This window comes from Carassius carassius, chromosome 37, assembly GCF_963082965.1.
Source record: "Carassius carassius chromosome 37, fCarCar2.1, whole genome shotgun sequence".
Classification (NCBI taxonomy): domain Eukaryota; kingdom Metazoa; phylum Chordata; class Actinopteri; order Cypriniformes; family Cyprinidae; genus Carassius; species Carassius carassius.
The window spans coordinates 7,755,317-7,777,008 of NC_081791.1; the positions used below are offsets into that span (position 1 = coordinate 7,755,317).

A 21,692-nucleotide genomic window follows, 5' to 3' on the forward strand; every position below is an offset into this window, starting at 1 on the left:
GAGATCGCTTCCGGCGCTTTCCGCGCTTGCGCAGACTAAAGCCAGAGCGCGTGCGCACCTCACATCAGGAAGCACTCGCGAACTCAGATCAGTTGGACGTGGTTGTGTACAAAAGGTAAAAAAGATATCAATACTGTTTGTTTTCTTACACAAACCGCTCGTTTCGTGTCTTAGGTCATCAATGTGTACTTATGATGGGGAATTGTTTAATTTTGACTCCTCTGTGCATGCTCTTTGAGGTGGTGACCATAGACATCCATTATGTGAGTCACAGACAAGAACGGTTGGACCTAAAAATATCAAAATGGGAAATACTGAGGAAACAGAGAAACCTACATCTTTGATGTCCTTGAGGTAAGCTAAAACATACCAAAATTTAATTTGAAAATGAACTATCCCTTTAAAGGAATGTTCCAGGTTTAAAACAATGAAAGTAGTGCTCATAAGACGTGAGACGTGTTTTGTAGATGCATTGTGAATTTGAATTTTTATGCAGGTGCAGTACTTCGCCTCATAGACTACCATTGTATGTACATTATGCATGTTTTCATTTTATTTATTATTATTTTTTGTTAAAAAAGAAATTACTTTCAGTGAAATTCCTAAATATTCCATGGATGAAGGTGATATTAAACCCAGAACACACCTTTAAGCCTAATTACACAAACAAGTTACAAAAAATAAATGTTTTTGAGCATTTTGCTTAAAAATAAGATTGTTGCTTAAATTAGTAAATTGCCCACAAGATTATGCCATAAAATATGATTAGGCTTTTCTTTTCTTTCCTTTTTTTTTCGCTTAAGAATGCCATGTAGCAGTTGGGACAGTGTGGTCATATATAGTCCCAAAACACATTTCATTGTTCATTAGCTCTGAAGGTTTTAGGGGTCAGTTCATATGTGGGCTTATGACTTCTCATGCTCAAAGGGTCTTTAAAAACTTTATAGTTCAGGAGAAGACTTAAGAATGAGTTGAGAGATGCGTTGTGTGGTAGACTCCAGAGAAGGTGGTTCCATTATGAGTGTCCAGTCCACTGCTCCTAATGTTCTCCTGCTCTTTGACAACGAGTCCTGGAGTTGACCTGATCAAGTTCTCTGCAATATTATCCTTCTCTGTTGAGGGGTTCATCTGCATCTGGCATGGGATGAGAGGCACTGAGGGTGGGCTAGAAAACCTGGCGACTGACTCTGGGTTTGCTGCTGATGAACTCTCGAATACTGCATCTGATTCAGCGGCAAAGGACACCAAGGCTTGAGTGGAGTCATAGGAGCTTTTCTCCGTGTCAACAGAGACGAAGGAATCCAGGTTGCGGTCATGATGGAGGTGAACTTTGCTCAAAAGCAGACGTGCATCTTCACGGAAGTGCGGATTGAAGAAAAGGTAGAGCAAGGGATTGATGCATGCAGGAAGAGGCAGAAGCACCAGGACAACAGATTTGACAACCTCCTCGCTCACAGGAAAGAGTCCCAGAAGGGAGGAGAAGGTGAGGAAGGCCACGGGGCAGTAGAGAAGGCAGTTGGTGAAGATGAGCCAGGCTACGTGCTTGATCATGGCGCAATCCCAAATGCTGTCAAACTCGCCCTTCATCAGGTCCCAGTACAGTTTGATGTAAGTTCCGGTGATCACCAGGAAACACAGGGAATTCATCATTATCAGAGCGACCATGAATCCCAACGTGGAAGGTTCGCCGTCTGGCAGTGGTGATGGCATGCAGAGCGGGGTTGCCCCATACTCCCCGACCCCAATTAGCGGAAAAGCGGCAACTGCCAATGAAAGTGCCAAGCACGCCACTGCGGCAGCTCGCACACTTCCCAGCGAGGGTGACTTTCCATAGGCTCGAGCGCATGACACGGACACGCTGCACTGCACTGCAGCCAAGGTCAGGAAGAGTATGGAGCCCTCCGAGGCTAGAACTGAAAGAAAGCCTGTTGTTTGGCATCCTGCACCCATTTCCCATTGAGCGCCATGTAGGGCAAACTCTCCAAATGTCCGGGCATCAACCAGTGCCAGGGTGCCAGTGCACAGGCCCGTAAGCAGGTTGGCACCACTGATGGTGCCGATGATAAACTTAACAGGGGAGAGATAGCTGGGGGATGCAAAGACTGTCATGAGGAGAAGGCTGTTTCCCATCAGCGAGACCAAAGAGATGAGCCACATGCCAAGCCGTACCACCCAACTGTCAAACAGGTTATCGCATGGTTTAAATGGACCTGAAGGGGTGACATGATAAAACAGAATTTAAACAGTAAGAACACATCACCTTGAAGCCTATTCACACCATGCATTTCCTTATGGATCATATACAAAACAAAATGTTACACAAAATTCTGTGTAAATCTTTTTTCAAATAGTTTTCTACTAAGTTTGAATTTTTACAAATGAAGTACACATCAAATTGTTGTACTGGTTTCATGAGACCTAACACATCTTTATCAGCATCTTTGCACCACGTCAGAAAACTTGTACTGCAAGTGTCTGTCATTTGTTTTATTGCTTATTTATGAATATTTTTTTAGGCTTAGGCTTAAATCGCAGGCTAATGTTTAAGTCTGAGCTGTTTCAACTGAAAGAAAGTTGCACTAACTGATCTTAAAATATGGCAGTGCCTTTTTTGTCTCAAGATGCACAGTATTGTTTTTTTTTTGTTTAGTTTTTTAAAGACATGTTTATAAAAAAGTATTTAAATGTCCCAATTTAATTATTGCCTAATCCTGTTTTAACCTAAAGCCTGTCTGTGAATCCAGGACATAGAATATTAAATCTGAGAAAGATTATAGGCCACATTTTCCTTGGCATAAAATATTTTGTTCTCTTGTGTGTTTATCAATACATAAAATTACACTTTAGTTAGTCCTATGAACTACTTAAGAACTGTGACCCATCAAAAAATCTAATTATAATATATATAGAGTATACATATGTATATTTTTTTTTATCTGAAGTGTTTCTGGAAACTGCAACACAAAGTTTTATCAGAGCGTAATCAAATAACGCTAGACTTAAGTGTATGTGGGGATCTGGAGAAGCATGCATAGTTTTAGTGTAAAAAAATCTATTTGCAAATATCTCTTTCTTTAGCATTGCTTGTTGTTTAGTTTATACAGTACTTGATGTGAACAGGCCATTATAGTCTTGATGGCATATGTAGAAGCTTGAGTTCAGATCTGCTGCTGGTTGAATTTACCTGGGATGGGGGTACACTGTATGCTGGTTTGTACTTTGGACTCTTCAATAGCTAACTGGAATTCCTCTAAGTCAAGGTCATCTGCAAGTGAACACATGAAAAGCATGAAACACCTTTGGTTTGTTCTTATACACCAGTATGATGAAACAGTCTTTAGTGTTCTTCAAGATGACATGATGCACTCAGTCTTGCAGAAGATAAATCACCATGTTATGGACATCTAGTCTGCTGGAACAGATTAATTTATCTAAGGGCTTTAGCGGCACTCAACACCATACACATCTCATTTGCAACTTTCCATTTCTCCTTCAGCTTGCAATCAATCATCAGGCTTTGTTCACGTTATGGTTTTCTTATTTTCTGATAACTCAAATGGTATGTTTTGGACCTTGAATTGTTAATGTTAATCTAATTTCCCATGGAGTGTATTTACGGAGAGCTCCTTTCAAGTCTGAAACCTGATCAGATCACATCAAGGAATGCATGGAGAGAAGACATTTTATTTCATCTGTCAAATACCTGCGGTTACTGTAAGGCCCTGACATGTTTCTTCTGTGCTAATTAAAGATGAAGAGACTGGCAGATGGAACAGAGCAGATAAAAATAGACGCGCACACACACACACACACTGTGTGGAAAACTGCTACAAGTGGTTCGTTTATGTTCCTTTCATTTGAGGAACATATTTGTGTAGGGCCAGTGTTTTAATTTTGGCTACAGGGACTCTGATAAAAGGTTAACTGTACAAACTTGAGTGACTTGCTACAATACAGTACTGAAGTTTGTAAACTTGCCCCGATAATTTCAACCTAACCAACTGGTTTCTTCTAGCTGTTAGCATGTCTGTTCTCACGGTGGAAAGACCATCTCAAGAAGTCTACCTGTTCTGTTCAGTGCAATAGTATTTACATCAGGGATTCTCAAACTCTGGCCCTCAAGATCCTATTTCCTACAGAGTTTTGCTTCAACCCTGATCAAACTGAAATCATAGAGCTTGCTTTGATTGTCAAACACTGATCATTCTGCACAGTGCTGGATCAAGTCGAACACTCCTAAGATCTTAAGAATAACAAGAGAATTACAGGTGAGTGAGTTTGGTCAAGGTTGGAGCCCAACCCTGTAGGAAAGTGGTCTTCGAGGGTCCGGGGTGAGAACCCCCTTATTTACCAGAGGTGTCTAAACTCACTCCTGAAGGGCCAGTGTCCTGCAGAGTTTAGCTCCAACTTGCCTAAACAAACCTGCCTGGAAAGTTTCCAGTATGCCTAGTAAGTCCATGATTAGCTGGTTCAGGTGTTTATTTGGGCTTGGAGCTAAACTCGATAGGAGAGTGGCCTACCAGGAAGAGGACTGTTCACCCCTGGTTTAGATCATTAGCCGCTTTTCCACTGTCGGGCCAGTGCTCCAGGTCCTGGAGTACCGCCCAAACTCTGCACATTTTGTATTAAACACAACTGATTGAACTCATCAGCTAGTTAGTAGAGACTTCAACCCTAAAATGGTTGTGCCAGCGAAACATGCAAAATATGTTTTGTTGGGGGTACTCACAGCCTGTACTTATGGGGAAGTCATGGCCTAATGGTTAGAGTTTGACTCCTAACCCTAAGGTTGTGGGTTCGAGTCTCAGGCAGGCAAAACCACGCCTGTGTGTTCACTGCTGTGTGTGCACTTTGGATGAGTTAAATGCAGAGCACAAATTCTGAGTATGGGTCACCATACTAGGCTGTATGTCACTTCACTTCACTACTGTTTGGGGTACTCGGGAGGCAAGAGGAGAACGAGCCTCGAACTGAGCCTGGTTTCTCCCTATTTCTGTTACTGATGGAGTGTTGGTTCCTTGACACTGTTGCCTTTGGCTGGCTTAGTTGGAGACACTTAATTTCTGGCAATATAATACAGTGTGGATGAACGTAATAATAAATAATGTGCAGGTAACCTAACTTTTGGCAGGTAGCAGTACTCCAAAGAATACCATGCTATTGTAAAAAAGCAATTGTAATATGTAAAATGGTGAAGCCACCTTCACAGTTACAAAACTGTATAATCTTTCCAGATCTGTAGGATGGCCTAGTGAAGTTGTAGGACTTACAGTTGTTGTCGGCATGAATGGGGAACAAGGACAGCGCTTTCTTCTGGAGATCTTCCTCTTCACTGCCCATCTGTTCTTCCCACTGGCTGGCTGCTTTGTAGCTGTTGCATGCTCCAAAAACACAGCACTGATAGGCATATGGCATCTCAATGACCCTGTTTCAACGATAGTGACACTATAAAATTTTGTTTATATCAGATGTTTCTTCAGTTGTGCCAAATGGAGTTTGAACATTAAAATAAGTGCACATTGTATCAATTTGAGGAAATATGAAAACTATAAAAGATCCCATTTCAGAAGAAGAAATCAGAAAAAGAATGATTCATCAATCTGCAAATGACGCATGAAGTAAACTAGCAATACATCGAACCACAAGGACTATTTTATATGTATTTGGGTCACAGTTGAAACTGTGATTCTCTTTCAATTGGTTTTGCATAATTGGTTGCTTTTAGGAAATGGTAATACTTGAAATCTCCCATTTTTTGAGGTGCTAATCAAATCACGCAAGTACTTAAGACTGAAGTTTTGGAGTGTCTCCAAAGCCCTGAGCAGTTAATGAATCGGGACCAGGTATTTATAACAGGCTCTTTGTATTGTGAATATTGAGGTATCTTGAAATAATCTTTCCGCTTGTCAGATGACTTGCTTTGAGCCAGATATTCTAGGACACTTCAACAGAAACCGTTTATTCCTTGAGCAGCATATTATCTTGAAACTGTCAATTCTATAAACAGTTGAATGTTTCTCTGAAAACAAAGCAAACCTTCATGTGTTTTGGAGCTGTTCAAGGCACTTGTGTTGTGGGAATTAAGAACCACATACCCTTTTGATTTTTCTTTGACGGTTTAATATGAAAGTGTTTTAATCTGTTGCTGTGCGGGATGGCAGATTAGATTTTTTGGGGGTTATTGGTTACCACAAATGTACCTTATGTTGGGGAAGTCCTCCTCTCTGAAGGAACGTGAGAGTGCCATGTTTCCTTTCAGTTTCAGGTGAGTGAGACTTGTTAGCCCAGTGAGAGGAAGAATGTTCAATCGGTTCCCAGTGAGATCTCTGGATGGAGATAGAAGATTAGCATGTGTAAGAAAATTGCAGATGGAAGCCACACTTGAAGTATCTATTTAAAATGTCCCATATCATATAAATAGTTTAAACATTTGCCAACATCTTCAGCAGGAAATCATGGTAGTAGAATCATGAGCGTCTAGAATTTATGAAAAGTGAAATTAGTCACCCCATTAGACATCACATTGAACCATCATATTTTTGTAGTTACTTGTAATCAGCTGGTGTGCCAGTGATTTGAGTGGATTTTATTGTGAAGTTAGTTCTCCTCAAGTTCACAAAGGTGTCTTACCAGAGGAACCACATTTCAGATTAAATATAAATGTTTTACACTGACATCTGCCAATATAGCCAATATATTTCCATTCCAATTTTTGAAATATAAACATAAATGCAACTTGATTGAATATTTTGAAATTCAAACATTTTAGGTGCAAACACCTTTTGTGGACACTTTGCAAGTACTTAACAGAGTGTAAATCCAACAGCATGACTTGATTAGAGAAAGTTTTATTTAAACCGACATGTTTTGGCATACAGGCCTTGAACTTTTAACCCCGATGAAAGCTAGAATGTGTCAGTTTAAATAAAACGCTGCATGTTCCAGGTTCAGTAAAAGTTAAGCTCTATCGACAGCATCTGTGGCATGCTATTTATTACCGCAGAAAAGTATTTTTGCTTGTTATTACAACTGAAGGACGAGTCAAAATTATATTCTGTGGTAATCAACAGCATGCCATAGATGCTGTCGATGGAGTTGTACTTGTATTGAGCCCAGAACTGTCAACAAATACTGCTGGTTTTGACTTCTCTACCAGTGATTTGACTTTTCCATGCATGTTGTTTGCTAGTGAATTTGCACAAGGCAAACTTGAGGTTTATAACTTATAACAATATCTACTCGGGTATGACGATCTACTTGTTCACCGCTGCACACATTTATCAGCCACACTCTGTCACTCTTTATCAGTCTCCCTCATTCATTCATCACATTCTTTAAGTAATGCTGTTTGCATTTAATTGCCTGTGACTGACGAAGCACGTCTTTACCGCTGTGCAGAGATTTTGACCGTGATCACAACCAGTCTTTTCACTTTGAGCCAAACAAAGCATTGCACAGATGACAAAAACTCCAAAGTGTACATCATGGAATCTCATTGTTTGTGTAAATGGGATGGTTGTGCCAAGTCACAGTTTAATAACAGTTTTTGTACGACTACACAGACATCTAGACTCTGAGGTGTGTAATCTCTATCTTCAGTGCTAAATCCGATGATATGCATTGCCACTGATTTGCATTAATTATACTTACAGCTTAATAAGTGACTGAAGAGAGGAAAAGGCATCAGGGTGGATGGTGTTGATCCTGTTCCAGCTTAGATCCCTGTAATGAGAAATCATTCACTTATCCGTACATCTGTCATGTCTCATTTTCTCAGAAAAACAGAAATGTTTTTGCTCAGATCTTGACAGCCAATATTAAATATTTTATTGTTCTCAAGATCTGATATCTGAAAACAGTCTTGCTTTCAAATTCTTTTAACAATAATCATTATTTAAAGTTTAAGAATGTGATCTTCTGCCTTTTAGTTTTGGTTGTACAAGATTTTTATAGTTAACTTGTGTACTGTAGAATGTTTGGCCTCTAGGGGGAAGTATTGGTGAGCCAAAAAAATGAATAAATAAATCAAATAATAATAATAATAAAATAAAAAAAAAATATATATATATATATATATATATATATATATATATGATTCAACTAAAATCATGCACGCTCATTATATATATTCTATATATACAGAAGGGACAACTTTGAAATTTTTTATAAAAAATAGTTATATAGTTATGTTTTGAAAGTAAAAAAAGAAGTCTGTTTTTATTATTTAAGATACATTTAATTATTTTTAGGTCAGTAATCAGTCACCAATTGATGACATGAACTAGATTTTTCAAGTCAATAATGCAGTTTGAAAAGTGGGTTTTGGCAATGAAATTGTTCACTTAAATTGTTCTGCCAATATAATTTTAATTGAATTGTGTATTAAATTAGAAAAGTGCCAAATAGAAACACTTTAAGGCCAGCTGAGCGTGTGTACAGTACTCACAGTGAACGCAGAGAGCTGAGCTGTTGGAATGTGTTCATCTCAATCTGTTTGATCAGATTGTGCTGCAGGCCTCTGCCGAGTCAAAACAAAAGAACTGGCATTACTACATCACACACACACACACACACAAACATACACACTATGGCAGACATCATGAACACCAGGCACGTGCACAGGTAGGGCTCAACCTGTGCCGAGCACATGCCCTTTTTGCCCTTACACTCCGAAGTGCCCTTTTTTGGTGGTGGTGTTTTTTTTATTTTATTTTTTTATCAATGCTATTGGTCACCCTTTATGTCTGTCTGTCTGTTTTAGCAAATGAAAGTTCTTAAAACGAGCTTGTGTTAATCTTATTCGATCCTCAAGCTGTCAGTAAGCTGATAACTCCGCCCCCTCTATATTCATTGAATCAACTGAAGGTCCACAGCAGCCGCACAGTAGACAACAGCTGACCTGAACAAAGTTTTGCGAAGGGTAAATAAATATCTTGTTGTTTGAATAAGTACTACTAAACACTATGTCTATAAAGGCTCATATTTTATTTATGATGTCTGACTGACTCACTGACTGAGACATGTGGGACGTCGCCTGAGAGAGAGGGCTAGCATTTGCCATCTAGTCATAGCCAATACATAGCCAACACTTTAATAGCCTGTGCATATAGTAGCATTTCATCTTTTATAAAATAAGATTTTGGCCAAATGCATTTTACCACAGGAAAAACTGAGCGCTTCGTCTATATAGCTACAAAAACTAGTTTGTAACCTGTAGATGAAAATGTAGTGTGATGCCGGCAGCGGCAGGCAGGCATTTTAATGACGGACAAAAAAAATTCACATTTGCACACATTCGCTGGTCAAAAACTATATATTGATAAGTAATACAACAACATATAATTTGTTTTTACCATCGGAAAACCATAACAAGTGCGCCCCCGCTCTGTTTCGTACTGGAACTTACACAAAGCGACGAGTGATCCTCGTCACCTAGATAACATATATTTCTAAGAAATTTCTTCTTTGATTTATGATTGCTGATACACTTAATTTATTAACATTTAGGCTAATCATGTTATGGTATACTCTCCGCTATTCCTCACATGTATAAAATGTAGTAAAACATGGTTCCCTTTCGAAAGGGAACTCTACACTACGTCAGAATGACGCTTTGGGGAACGCCTCAGGCGTGACAGGTGTCTGAAATCACTATCAAATCACGGCAATCATAATGACCGACGACAGCCCGTGAATCATTAACGTGAATGATTAACGTGCGACCTGCAAGTATAAAAGGGAGCCTTGCAAACATGACAAACATCTTTTCGTCTTCAGGGACTGTCTGTTTGATATCGCTGGAAAAGTCGGCAAAGAAAATGAAACGCACGGAGAAGGCTGAAAGCTTCAGGAAGTGTGCGGATCCGTGCCCAAGGTATTTGACGCCGGGTGATTCACACGAACTGTGCGTTCTCTGTCTGGGCAAAGAGCATGCACAGGCGGCTCTTGAGGGAGCTGTCTGTGCAAACTTTGAGCGTTTTGCTTTGAAAACGCTCCGCTCTCGTCTAGCCTTCTTCTCGAGTGAGGAGGGCTCACCATCTGTACCTCGTGGCTCAGGTCCCGCTCGCGCTGAGGCAGAGCGGCGACTCGCGTCATGGGGTTCCCAGAGGGATCTCGCCGATCGTCTTGAGAGGGGTGTTAACCTCTCAGATGATTCGGCGGATGACGAGGGTGAGTTGCAGGTGGATGACGAAGAGGATTTTTCTCCTACTGTTCCTGCAACAGATGCTCTTCAGGACGGGCAGGTGATGGATGATGAGGAGGTCATTCAGGTGGACCCTGAACCCTCTCAGCCACCCTGCCCCGTGTATGCTGAGCTGCTGGATGTAATGGAACGCGCCACTGACAGGTTGCAACTGCCATGGCGGCGCGTTAGGGGAGAAGTTGTTCGTGGCAGGCTGGACGATCGATTTCTCCCCGGCCATAGACCACCAGCTCAGGCGAGCCTTCCATTTCTTCCTGATCTCCATACTGAGATCGAGAGGGCATGGAAGAACCCATACTCTGCTCGGATCCACCGACATCAGCGGGCTAGTTTCGCTGATGTTGAGGGGATCGGCGAGTATGGGTATGTGTCGATGCCGCCCATTGACGAGACGTTTGCGAACCATCTCGTGTCTGGGCGGGCGTCGACACTGAGTGCTCCAGCCCTGCCATCCAAACCGCTCAAGACCACAGCGCGTTTGAATGGCAGAGCATACACGGCAGCGGGTCAGGCCGGTGCTGCCCTGCACACTATGGCGGTGTTGCAGGCGTACCAGGCCGACCTGCTGGGGGATCTCGACCAGGGGGCAGGGCTGTCCCCTGAGGCGGTGGCTGAGCTGCGCCGCACCACAGATCTTGCTCTCCGGGCCACTAAACAGACTGCCGCTTCGATCGGTCGATCGATGGCGGCAATGGTGGCCACGGAGAGGCATCTGTGGTTGAACCTGGCTGGCATCGGGGAGAAAGAGAAGGCCTTTCTCCTTGATGCACCGGTTTCGCCCTCTGAACTTTTTGGCACCTCCGTGGAGGCGGTGGTTGGAAAGTTCAGGGAGGCGAAGGCGCGCTCAGCGGCGTTTAAGACCTGTATACCGCTGAGATCCGGATCCGAGCCCAGACAGGCGGGAGAGCCTGGCCCTTCACGACCTGAGGGCCGTAGACAGGGCCAGAGAGCTAGTGTCGCCTCTCGTGCACCCCCTCCATGTAGGAGCAGGTCACAGAGGAGGCGTGACTCCCGCAGGAAAAAGAAGGATCTGAGGGAGGTGATCCAGTACAAACGATCACAGCGTTAGTGATGGATCATCTCCTGGAGGGCTGTTACTATCCTAGCCCTCTCCTCTTTTTCCCGACCCCCCAGGCGTTTCTTACACCAGGCCTGGGGCTGGGTCTATGATGAGAACAAGGTTCTGATGGCCCGCCTCGGCTTGGTTGGTGAGAGCGCCTCTTTCAGGCATGTAAAGTGATGGCCCCCAGGTTCATAGAGAACTCTCTGGCGAGTCTTCACTCTGCACGCCGCAGGTGAACTGGTTGGTTTTTAATATAATTTCTGTGTGTATACTAACACTGATTTGTATTTCTCTACAGACCTTGTTCCCTGTATAGACCTAGGGAGTCATTCTTAGAGGAGCAATGAGGTGAGGTATTGGAACTTCAGGGCCCTGAAGCCCCCCCCAGCTTGTGGCTAGAACGATTTAGGGAGAAGCTCAAAAAAAGATTTGACTCCCGTGTGAGTAGGTGATGGCCTTCCTGTCATGACATTTTTATGCGTGGTGGGCCACCACTCATTTCTATGTTAGCCTCAGGGCTTTAAGCCGCCTAGGGGTAGAGTAGTTGGTCTTCCTAAAAAAAAAAAAAAAAAAAACTTTTTTACTTTAGGTTTAGACTGACGCTGGCGCTTCAGATAGATCTTATGTCCTACCTTTCGGTTTGTGACATTGGTATCCTGAGTACTTCGCTCCCCTGGCAGTAGGTTGAGTGTTTCACAGCCTCTCAATCAAGTAGGCTGTGGCTCCTCCGAGCCCTCAGGTAGATCTATGCTTGTAGGTCGGCCCTAACCCGGGCCGCCTCTGTAGCTGGCCTAGGCTATGTTTGGGATGTTGGAGGCGTTTTGCTAAGTATAGCTGCCGCATTTTATTATGTGTAGGCTTCCTCCCCGAGATTTCAGCCTCCTCCCTTAAATGGGAGTTGTTGGCCAAAGCCCGCCCCTTTCACTGCATTCAGGGGTGATAGAGTAATGCAGGGTGGTAGTTGAGGTATGATCCTTCAGGCAGGTCAGGCTGTCTTTCGCTCTGCGATGTGATAGTTTGCCAGACCCTGCCGAACAGAGGTACTTGCAGGCCCGCTCCCTGTCTAACATTTCAGGGGCATATGGTGTTACTCCCCCGCTAACGCAGGGTAGTTTTGAGTAATCCATTCTCAGCTCTGTATTATCTACCTCACACCATGATGGCTCCGGTTGAGCAGGGAGTTCTAACTACATTTCATTCCGGTATTTGAACTCCGCTCCCTTGAAGCCAGAGCATTGCCATGAGCTGATGCCCTTGCATTTAGTAGGTAGGCCCTTAAAATGGGGCCTCCACTAGGCAGAGTGGCGTATGTTGTACTCCCCTGCTATGAGGGTATTGCTTTTTGCTGAGTACACTGCCTTTGGCAATGTGATTAGGTACCAGGATGCTGTAAGCGCTGTAGTAACAGTTTTTCTGCCTTGAAGGCTGCACAGTTAGGTAGTAGGCCCCAGCAGGCCTCCTTGACTGGGTAACCCCTAAGATAGGGCTCCTAGGCCAGCTCACCTTTGGTGGTTGGCCCTGGTAGTTTGGGCAGAAGACTCACTACCGAGTAGTAGGTCTTAACAGGCCTCCTCGGAGGTGGGTCACAACATTGTGGAGCATACACTAGGTCAAAACTTTAGGAAAGTTTTTTATTAGTATGGTTCCAGCAGTGTTCATTAAAGTAGCAGAAAGACTCGCTATCAGCTAGTAGGCTCGACCGGGCCTCCCTGTTAGGCGAGTCCCCAGCAGCAGTACACATCCAGCTGATTAGACCGTTTCAGGAAGTAGGCCTCTTCAGGCCTCCCTGAAGATGGGCTCCCACATTTTTTGTGGAGATCAGGTAGTAGGCTTTACTAGGCCTCCCTGAGGGCTGAATCCCTCATACTGTGGTACTAAGTAGCCCTGAGGTTGAACTATCAGGTAGTAGGCCTCATAAGGCCTCCCTGAAGGCAAAGCCCCATAGACAGTCAACTGGACTGCCAGTCTGGCCCACTGTCAGCTGTGGTTTTCAGGTAGTAGGCCTCTCCAGGCCTCCCTGAAAGTAAGCTCCTTCATGTCATGGTTCTCTGGTAGTAGGCCTCACCAGGCCTCCCTGGAGTTGAGTTCCAACATACTTTGAGTTTCCACTTAATGTGGGTTTTCTGGTAATGGGTAGTAGGCCTCTCTAGGCCTCTCTGTAAGCGAACTCCTATGTACTGTGGTAGGCTTCACTAGGCCTCCCTTAAGTTGAGCTCCCAGGTTTTGTGGTTGTCATGTAGCAGGCCTCTCCAGGCCTCTCTGTAAGTGAACTCCCATGCGCTGTGGTTATCAGGTAGTAGGCCTCACTAGGCCTCCCTGAAGTTGAGCCCCCGCATACTGTGGTTGTCATGTAGTAGGCCTCTCCAGGCCTCTCTGTAAGTGAACTCCCATGCGCTGTGGTTATCAGGTAGTAGGCCTCACTAGGCCTCCCTGAAGTTGAGCTCCCACATACTGTGGTTATCATGTAGTAGGCCTCTCCAGGCCTCCTTGGAAGGTTAGCTCCCACTTACTGTGTGTTCCACTGAGCATGGTTTTTCAGGTAGTAGGCCTCTCCAGGCCTCTCTGAAAGTGAGCTCTCACGTTTTATGGTTATCAGATAGTAGGCTGCACCAGGCCTCTCTGATGGTGAGCTCCCACATACTGTGGTTGTCAGGTAGTAGGCCTCTCCAGGTCTCCCTGAGTAGTTTCACAGTGGTGCTGGGTTTTGTAAGCTAGTGGCCGCTTACTTTCAGTTTAGCAGACCTTATCAGGCAGCTACCAAAGGTGAGCTTGCGCCCTGGCTCGACTCAAGTTTTTATTCTCTGCTACGGGTTCCCTCCTGGAACCTCTTTATCTTGCTACAGCCTGGTTGCCTACCAGGTAGATCTAATGCTCCCCTCACTGAGGGTCAGTATGAGTATGTGGTCTCCTGAGTCTGATCAGTCGGTCGTAGGCCTCTCATGAGGCCTCCCAGTTAGATCAGTCCTTAGGCCCTCACAGGCCTCCTTAGTGTTTTGAAACACAAACACTGGGTTGATCCGTGGATCGAGTAGAGAAACTCCCCTCGCTGGCAAGGGTTGTAATGCACTATGCTGAGTCATACTCTCCAGGATATCCCGTCTCTGAGATCCGGTCCGAGTGGTCCACTGCCTGCTTCGCAGTCCCTCGGGTTGGATGCCTTCCTAAAGGCAAGTGTCCAGAGGCTCTGTCTTCGGACAGACAGGAAGTGGCCAGACTATAGTGTCTTGTATGGTGACACCAGGTCAGGCCTGCCTGGTGGCATTTCAGGTGGCACGTTCCCCTGAATAGTGACTGGCTGGGGTTCCCTCAGGTTCCCTAGCCACATTCCCTAGAAGGGACCCCTTCTAAGAAGTTGAAGTTGTGGTCCTAGGCCCTTGAGCAGGCCCAGGTAGACCTTTCACTAAAACTATGTTTATGGAGGTTTTTCTGTGGTATCATATAGCTTGGGCTATGACCGTAGGGAGTGCTGTCACTGACAGCCCAGTGTGACCTGAGGGTGAGTGGTTCTAGCGTTTCATTTGAATTTGCTAGTTCTGTCAGTTGTCACTGCCGCTTGGCAGGCACTCCCCTTAGCATGGTGGCGTTGGTATATCGTTCCCCAAAGCGTCATTCTGACGTAGTGTAGAGTTCCCTTTCGAAAGGGAACGTTTCAGGTTACGACTGTAACCTATGTTCCCTGAGAACAGGGAACGAGACACTACGTCTTCCTGCCATGCCTCGGGGCCTGCCTGCAACAGTCCCTTCAGACGATAGGATGTTTGTCATGTTTGCAAGGCTCCCTTTTATACTTGCAGGTCGCACGTTAATTATTCACGTTAATGATTCACGGGCTGTCGCCGGTCATTATGATTGCCGTGATTTGATAGTGATTTCAGACACCTGTCACGCCTGAGGCGTTCCCCAAAGCGTCATTCTGACGTAGTGTCTCGTTCCCTGTTCTCAGGGAACATAGGTTACAGTCGTAACCTGAGACGTTTTACTACAGTAATGTAGTAGTAACTAAAAAAAAAAATTACAGAAGATCCCTGTGAAATCTTTATATTTTATCATGCAGAATGTAATTCATGATTCATTTCAAGGCTTCATTTATTTGATCCAAAATACAGCAAAAACAGTAATATTGTGTAATATTTTTACAATTTTAAATAAGTGTTTTCTATTTGAATATATTTTAAAATGTAATTTATTTTGTGATCAAAGCTGAATTTTCAGCATCATTACTCCAGTTCAGTACTCTTCAGTGTCACGTGATCCTTCAGAAATGCTTTTTACTGCAACTGTACTTTTCACACTATTTTTATTTTATTTTTTCATTGCTGGCTTATTTTAGGGAAAGTGTAGTGAATAAGAGACCTTCAAGAGACCAACGTACCTGGTCCACCACAGTATCAAATTTTTGCCAGGTAAGCGGATACATGTTGGATATGTTATAGTAACGGTATGGCTATAGTTTCTTATAATCTGGAATTGAGTTGGACATAATTACTTAAATTATATTTCAAAAAAGTTTGTCAAAAATACTTGACTCATTGCTCACCTTCCCCTCTTCTCAATGTCATTCATAATCATGTTAACCAAATAATACAAATTAGCTTATAAAACCAAACAGAATAGCTAAAAAAGAGAATATATATAATTGATATGAAAAAAAGGGAGGGGGTGCCCTTTTTTAGTTTCAGCACATGCCCCTCAAAAGGTCCGTGCACGGCCCTGATGAACACATTTGAAAGCTTCCCAAATATGGACACTGATGGATTGCTACAGTAATGACTGTCATTTGTCAAGTACTATGTGGGTTATTTAGGGCTCTTAGAGTTATCATAGATATGTTAGTGATATTACTCTATTCCTGTTTCACTGGAGAAAGAGAGCAAGGGACGCCTGAACTCACATCTCCTGAAGAGAGGCACAGTGGTAGAAACTCGGCAGCTCTTCGATGACATTGTGTGACAGCTCCCTGAAATCAAACACATATAGACTGTCTGTTAATGGAAGATTCCTGATAACTGAAGAGTGCTGTCAGTAAAGGATGCATAAAACTTCTTAACAAGACAAGATATATTTATCTTAAAAAGCATGAATTTATGTGGAAATACACAAAATGTGGCCTATAATTAATTTTGATGTAAGGGCAGTAACGTGCGGTGAAATCTTGTCATGGGTAGGCTGTGACCTATCAATGTGTGGAATATATGTTCATATATTCATTCAGTTAATTTAGCAACCCAAGTTCATATCAGGCATCATCAGATCGCTGCCTGCATTCAGCAAAGTCAGTCATGTGAGGCTAATGCACAATCAAATATAATAATCAAATTAATGGACACATCTATCTTATGACTTATACAACAAACAAATGTTTTGTGCGGGACACAGAGAAGGAGGCGGCGCGGCAGCCTAGTCACTCCATCAAAATGCGCAAACGCGCACAGACAGCCACGGCGCACGCACACACACACACACACACACACACTTTTGGTCTGGTGACGGCGCACCAGGCTACAGTCAGAAAACATTGCGTCAGCAGTACAGCTTTAAAGTACAAAAACAGCTTATTCGCCCCTACAAACTGCTAGGCGCACACACCGACACGCAAGTATACTAGATGCTAGTATTCGGGAAGCGCGCGGATTGAGTCAGAGCGAGTAGATCACGTGACATGAAGCAAGCTCGGTCTCTGCCTCAATGTTGATAATTCAAGACAGCATGAGAACTGACTGCGCATGCGCAAATCTACATAAACTACGTTCTATGGACCAAAGAGGCACCGCTCACCTCTGCCTCAATGGCCATGGCTTTTGAATTTCCCGCATGAAACAACGGTTTTTAGGAGCAAACAATGGCAAAATGAGTATATTATGTGTATTCCTGAAAATTTTTGTTACAAAAAATAATATTTGGAATAAAATTAATGCAATTAATAATGTGGTGAATTAATAAAGCTCTTGGAATTAATAAATGTAATGTCAACATTTCCTTTGGTGAGGCACTGCCTACCCTGCCTACCCTGACCGCACGTCCCTGTGTAAGGGTACATTTACACGACAATGGTGTATTCAAAACGGTACAGTTTTAGAAATGTTTTTGTACAGAAAACAATCTCCGTTCACTTGGATCGGCCAATACAGCTAAAATGCTATATTATGCATGCCTGGCCTAGGCCAGTAGTTGGCAATATCCCTTTGTTTAAAGAAACACTTTGTTTCTGCACACATACCTATAGAATGAACACGTAATACACATGGACATCAAGTGCACATTCATGTTTTTGTACTTTACATGGAGACAATAACAATAGCGTTTCAAATAACTCGCAATTGGCACAACCGATAAAAACGATCACATTGCTCTCTTTGTAAAGTTGGCTAAATATCTGCCTGCTGATGTGTTTTGAAGTTTATGTTAAAACAGGCTTTTAGGGACTCCATCAAATCCCTCAGGATGAATTTGAACTCCCTTTCCAGCCCTGATCTTTAGGAATCGTTTGAGGTTTCCAATGTGTTTGTGTGTTGCAGGAGTATATTTGTGTTTGGAAACTCACAGCACTCTTAATTTAGGCAGCAGGTGGCAGAGATCGAATGGCAGGCCGGTCAGTCCAGCTCGGGTCAGCGTACTGAGAGAAAATCAAAGAGAAGAGTTTGAGCTGAATATGTGTGCGCAAAACAGGAGACAGAAACAGAATGTGCATGCACTGCAAAGATTATAAGAAAAAAATAAGAAATTGAGATTTATTCCTAGAACAAGTTTTGCTAATGTAAATAGAGTATTCAAGATTCTCAAAATACATCTCGTTTTAAGGATGTCCGGAAATTTATAAAGGAAATAAGATAAATCTTATTAAAACTGATTTAAAAAAATGTATTTCCATTAAAATTGTTAATAAACATTGACATTATCAAAATGTTAAGTTTGAGCGTCCCATCCGACCCTTGTGCGTGAGACTGGTGCACAAACAAAACCCATTTCAAAACCCTTCTCTTTAACTCTAATGAACAGTTTAACGCTCCTTTAGGATCAGTAATCATATACAGGGGCTTTATATTAACCGATCATTCACCAGTAAACAAGATGCTCGGTTCAGTATGCCTTTGCCGTCCATCAATATTAACCTTGTACGAAACTCGCTGACATGGTGAGAGTTCAGTAAAAGCATCTCTATTTTGTCAACGGTTATTCCTTTGTCCTTAACGGTGGGAAGAACTTCTGGAAGTCTCTTAAGTGAAACTGATCCTGCGTGAAATGGGGAAATTTGATCTCAGACTCACAGAACTTGCAGGCTGCTGGTTCCTTTCAAATCGGGAAACTCTCGGATCTCAGTGGCCCCGTTCAAAGAGCTAAAACGAGATTAGATAACTCATTAGTGAGGCTCGTTCTGCTAATGAAGATGTCGTCCAGCAAAACCACAGGGATGTCTACTGTTACCGTACACACTTAGATCTCCATCATCTAGAGGCAATATTATTCCACTTGATTCCATCATTTTGATTACACTCGCAACACTACCCAAAATCATCAACGGAAGACTTTATATCAAAATAATGAAGGCTGAATAGACTCTCACAGCATTCTTATGCACTGTCTGTGTAACTGGAGAGAGATAAATTAATTTGTATAAGTTTTTTTGAAAAGCTAAATCTCATATTTTGGCATTTATGAGGTTATAATTGAAACACGCTGTTTTTTGGAGACAAATTACTAGTTTAATGTTTACTTATGAGAGACATGATGGCAAGAGGTGAGCAAGATTACAGTATTCATCAAAATGAAAGCAATGATGGAATGGAAATTATACACATTTGCCAACTGGTGCTTAAAGGTGCCTCATCGGAAGCCAAACTGCTCTGTTTAATCATGTGTGTGTTATCATTTCACACACAGCTTTCTACTTACAGTGTGTGTAACTTTGGCAAGAACTGAAATGCTGATCTGCCAACAAACTGAATGGGATTCTCGTAGAAATGTCTAAATAGAGAAGAAAAAGACATCTTTTGTTAGAAACTGGATAGATCATTCTAAATGAAGTGTCTGTTCGATTTTGACAAGGATATTTACATTCTTTCAGGAAAGGTTGTATTTAAGTGTTAACAATGACAGTGCCATATCCAAATTAAATCTAAATGAATAAAACCTAATAACCTCTATGCAATATATAAAATAACACCCTTTTTTGAATACAACTCAATAAATTTGGTACTACAAGGAGAACAAATACATTTTAAAATAAATCTGCTTTGTTGATGTATTTACACATACGTTTTGCACATATTTAAACTTGTAAAAGAAGAAAAAAAAGGCACCCATTTGTAAAAAAAAAAAAAAAAACAATTCCAAATATTTGTCGCACATTTCCTGGTCCGTTGGCTGAGATAAACAGACTTTTAACATGTCTTTCTATCACACAGTGAGGCATGTTTAGTCAACAGAGAAGCTCAGAGAAGTTGCTGAGACAAGATACTCACATGGTCTGCAGAAGTGGGTTCCCCACAAACGCTTTCTCGGGAATGGCCTTAATATTGTTGTTGTGGAAACCCCTGTAAGATGCATGGAGAGTGAGAATATGACCATCTGCACACTTGAACACAGTCCACTATTGAACGAGGAAATCCAGCGATGAAGAACAGCTTTGCAGAATGCTTTTGCTAACTGCATCTGCTCCATATAGCCTATAAATTGTAGCGCTGACGTGCTATTCGGAGCAGCCGCAAATTCAACTACTGAAACAGCTTATAATTCATCATCATCTGCCATCACTATGAGTATAACATGCTAAAGTTAATTTATGGGACACACGTTGCCAGCAAATTGTAATCCAAAAATTCTAAAAAGTCTAAAATAATTACGCGTGTTAAATAAACAAAGCTATAAGGTCCTTTTTGGGTGCCGAAAATGAATTCATCACCTTGGGCAATCGAGTCCAGTTGCATTTTATCTCATACTCCTCCATAAGCACACGTGTGAGCCATTTGGTTGCGTCAATTCACATTTGCCCATGTAAACATCCTTTGTATCTTACAGAAACACCTGTCTGGAGGCAGTCCCGCAGGCAAAAAAACACTTTAGGATACTTGAGAAGGAAGGACTTAAGAGCTCATCCCCAAGCATCTGCTTTTTTCAGGAGACTTGTGCTTGAGAACCACATTCTAGGGACTAAGCGGGATTTACAAGGAGCATGAGGCCAGGCCAAGCGGTCCACTTTAAAGGAAGCACACTGACGCATGTATTCTGGGTAAGTTAGTTTCGGTTACTCACAGTTCCTGAAGCTTGGCTAGTGTGCGAATGGCCACGGGGAACTCTTGAAGCTCATTGAAGTTCAATTCCCTAGAGAAAGGAGACCAACCATAAGAGCAGAAGAACTTTGAGAAACACAAACTAAGCGAAAAAGATGTACGTCTTGTATTAGATCACCTTTCGAACAACAATTAGTGGTCTCCTAACATATTAGCCCAACTGTTTTGACGTTTATATTTGATCTTTCATCCTACGTGTCTGTAACATAAGCAAACACTTAAGAACTGTGGTTCCAATCAGTCAAAATCCCTCCCTGTGACCTTGCGGGTTTTCCGTGTTGGCTGCTCCTTGGAGACCAAGACAGCTGTTCTAAGCTAATCTGACATGGCGTGACCTCTCTCCTCTGCATACATTATTTTTGTTGTATGCATTTCATTAGCCTTCTAGGAAACCTACGTACAAAAACCGTGCTTGAACCAAAACATGGGCGGTTGCTAAGGGCAAGCGGCCTTTACACGCAAGTGCAAGAACAAAGTGTTTATGGCTGTAGTTTGCATGTTGTTTTCCTTGGATCTCAGCGTTCCTTTTCATCTCTGATTCTTTTGGAATTTTTCAGAGAATAATTATTAGGAAAGTCCTATAATTGAACAGGAGACTTTTTTATACCCCACAAACCTTTTTGCCCAGTAAAGGCAAATGGGCTGTATTAATGGGTGACTTTGGCCCTGTATCCCCTCGTGAAGGCCCAGGTCTTAGTCATATCGTCCACTCCCTTACAATACAATACCGAATGCTCAATGTGTCTCTTCATACCCATAATTATATGTCTTATACTTTAGTGTTAAGTGTAAATGTTTATATATATATATATATTTTTTTTTTTAAGAAAAAAAAAAGTTTCTGGCAGGTAGCCAGTGCATTTGAAGTAAGCTTGGTGAATAGGGGTGGACCTGCGTTGGCCGCCATCCAGAATGGGTGAAGCACTTGCTTAATTCCAGTGTGTGGGTGTACATGTGTGTGTTTATATGTGTGTGAGTGTGTCTGTGTTGCACAAGAGTGTTAAAGGTGGGGTAAGCGATTTTTCAAAAATGCTTTAGAAAACTGATTCGGGCCGAGTAGCAAAACAAACTTGTAGCCAATCAGCAGTAAGGGACATGTCATGATGTGGAGGATAGAGCGTTTAGTGCACAGGACAGA

General features: G+C 42.6%; 1 protein-coding gene across 1 annotated transcript in view; it reads right to left on the bottom strand.

Moving 5' to 3' along the window:
• Window positions 1-406: 406 nt before the first annotated feature.
• The window catches only part of LOC132117916 (leucine-rich repeat-containing G-protein coupled receptor 6), an 88,396-nt gene continuing 67,110 nt past the window's right edge, over window positions 407-21,692 (bottom strand). Inside the window, exons 7-18 of the mRNA XM_059527279.1 lie at window positions 20,517-20,585; window positions 19,727-19,798; window positions 19,158-19,229; window positions 18,533-18,601; window positions 17,809-17,880; window positions 16,159-16,224; window positions 8,447-8,518; window positions 7,651-7,722; window positions 6,201-6,326; window positions 5,271-5,425; window positions 3,185-3,265; window positions 407-2,210 (exon numbers count right to left, since the gene is read on the bottom strand). Of these exons, the coding sequence (XP_059383262.1) occupies window positions 961-2,210; window positions 3,185-3,265; window positions 5,271-5,425; window positions 6,201-6,326; window positions 7,651-7,722; window positions 8,447-8,518; window positions 16,159-16,224; window positions 17,809-17,880; window positions 18,533-18,601; window positions 19,158-19,229; window positions 19,727-19,798; window positions 20,517-20,585 (2,176 nt within the window). The 3' untranslated portion in view covers window positions 407-960. The remainder of the gene's footprint in view (window positions 2,211-3,184; window positions 3,266-5,270; window positions 5,426-6,200; window positions 6,327-7,650; window positions 7,723-8,446; window positions 8,519-16,158; window positions 16,225-17,808; window positions 17,881-18,532; window positions 18,602-19,157; window positions 19,230-19,726; window positions 19,799-20,516; window positions 20,586-21,692) is intronic.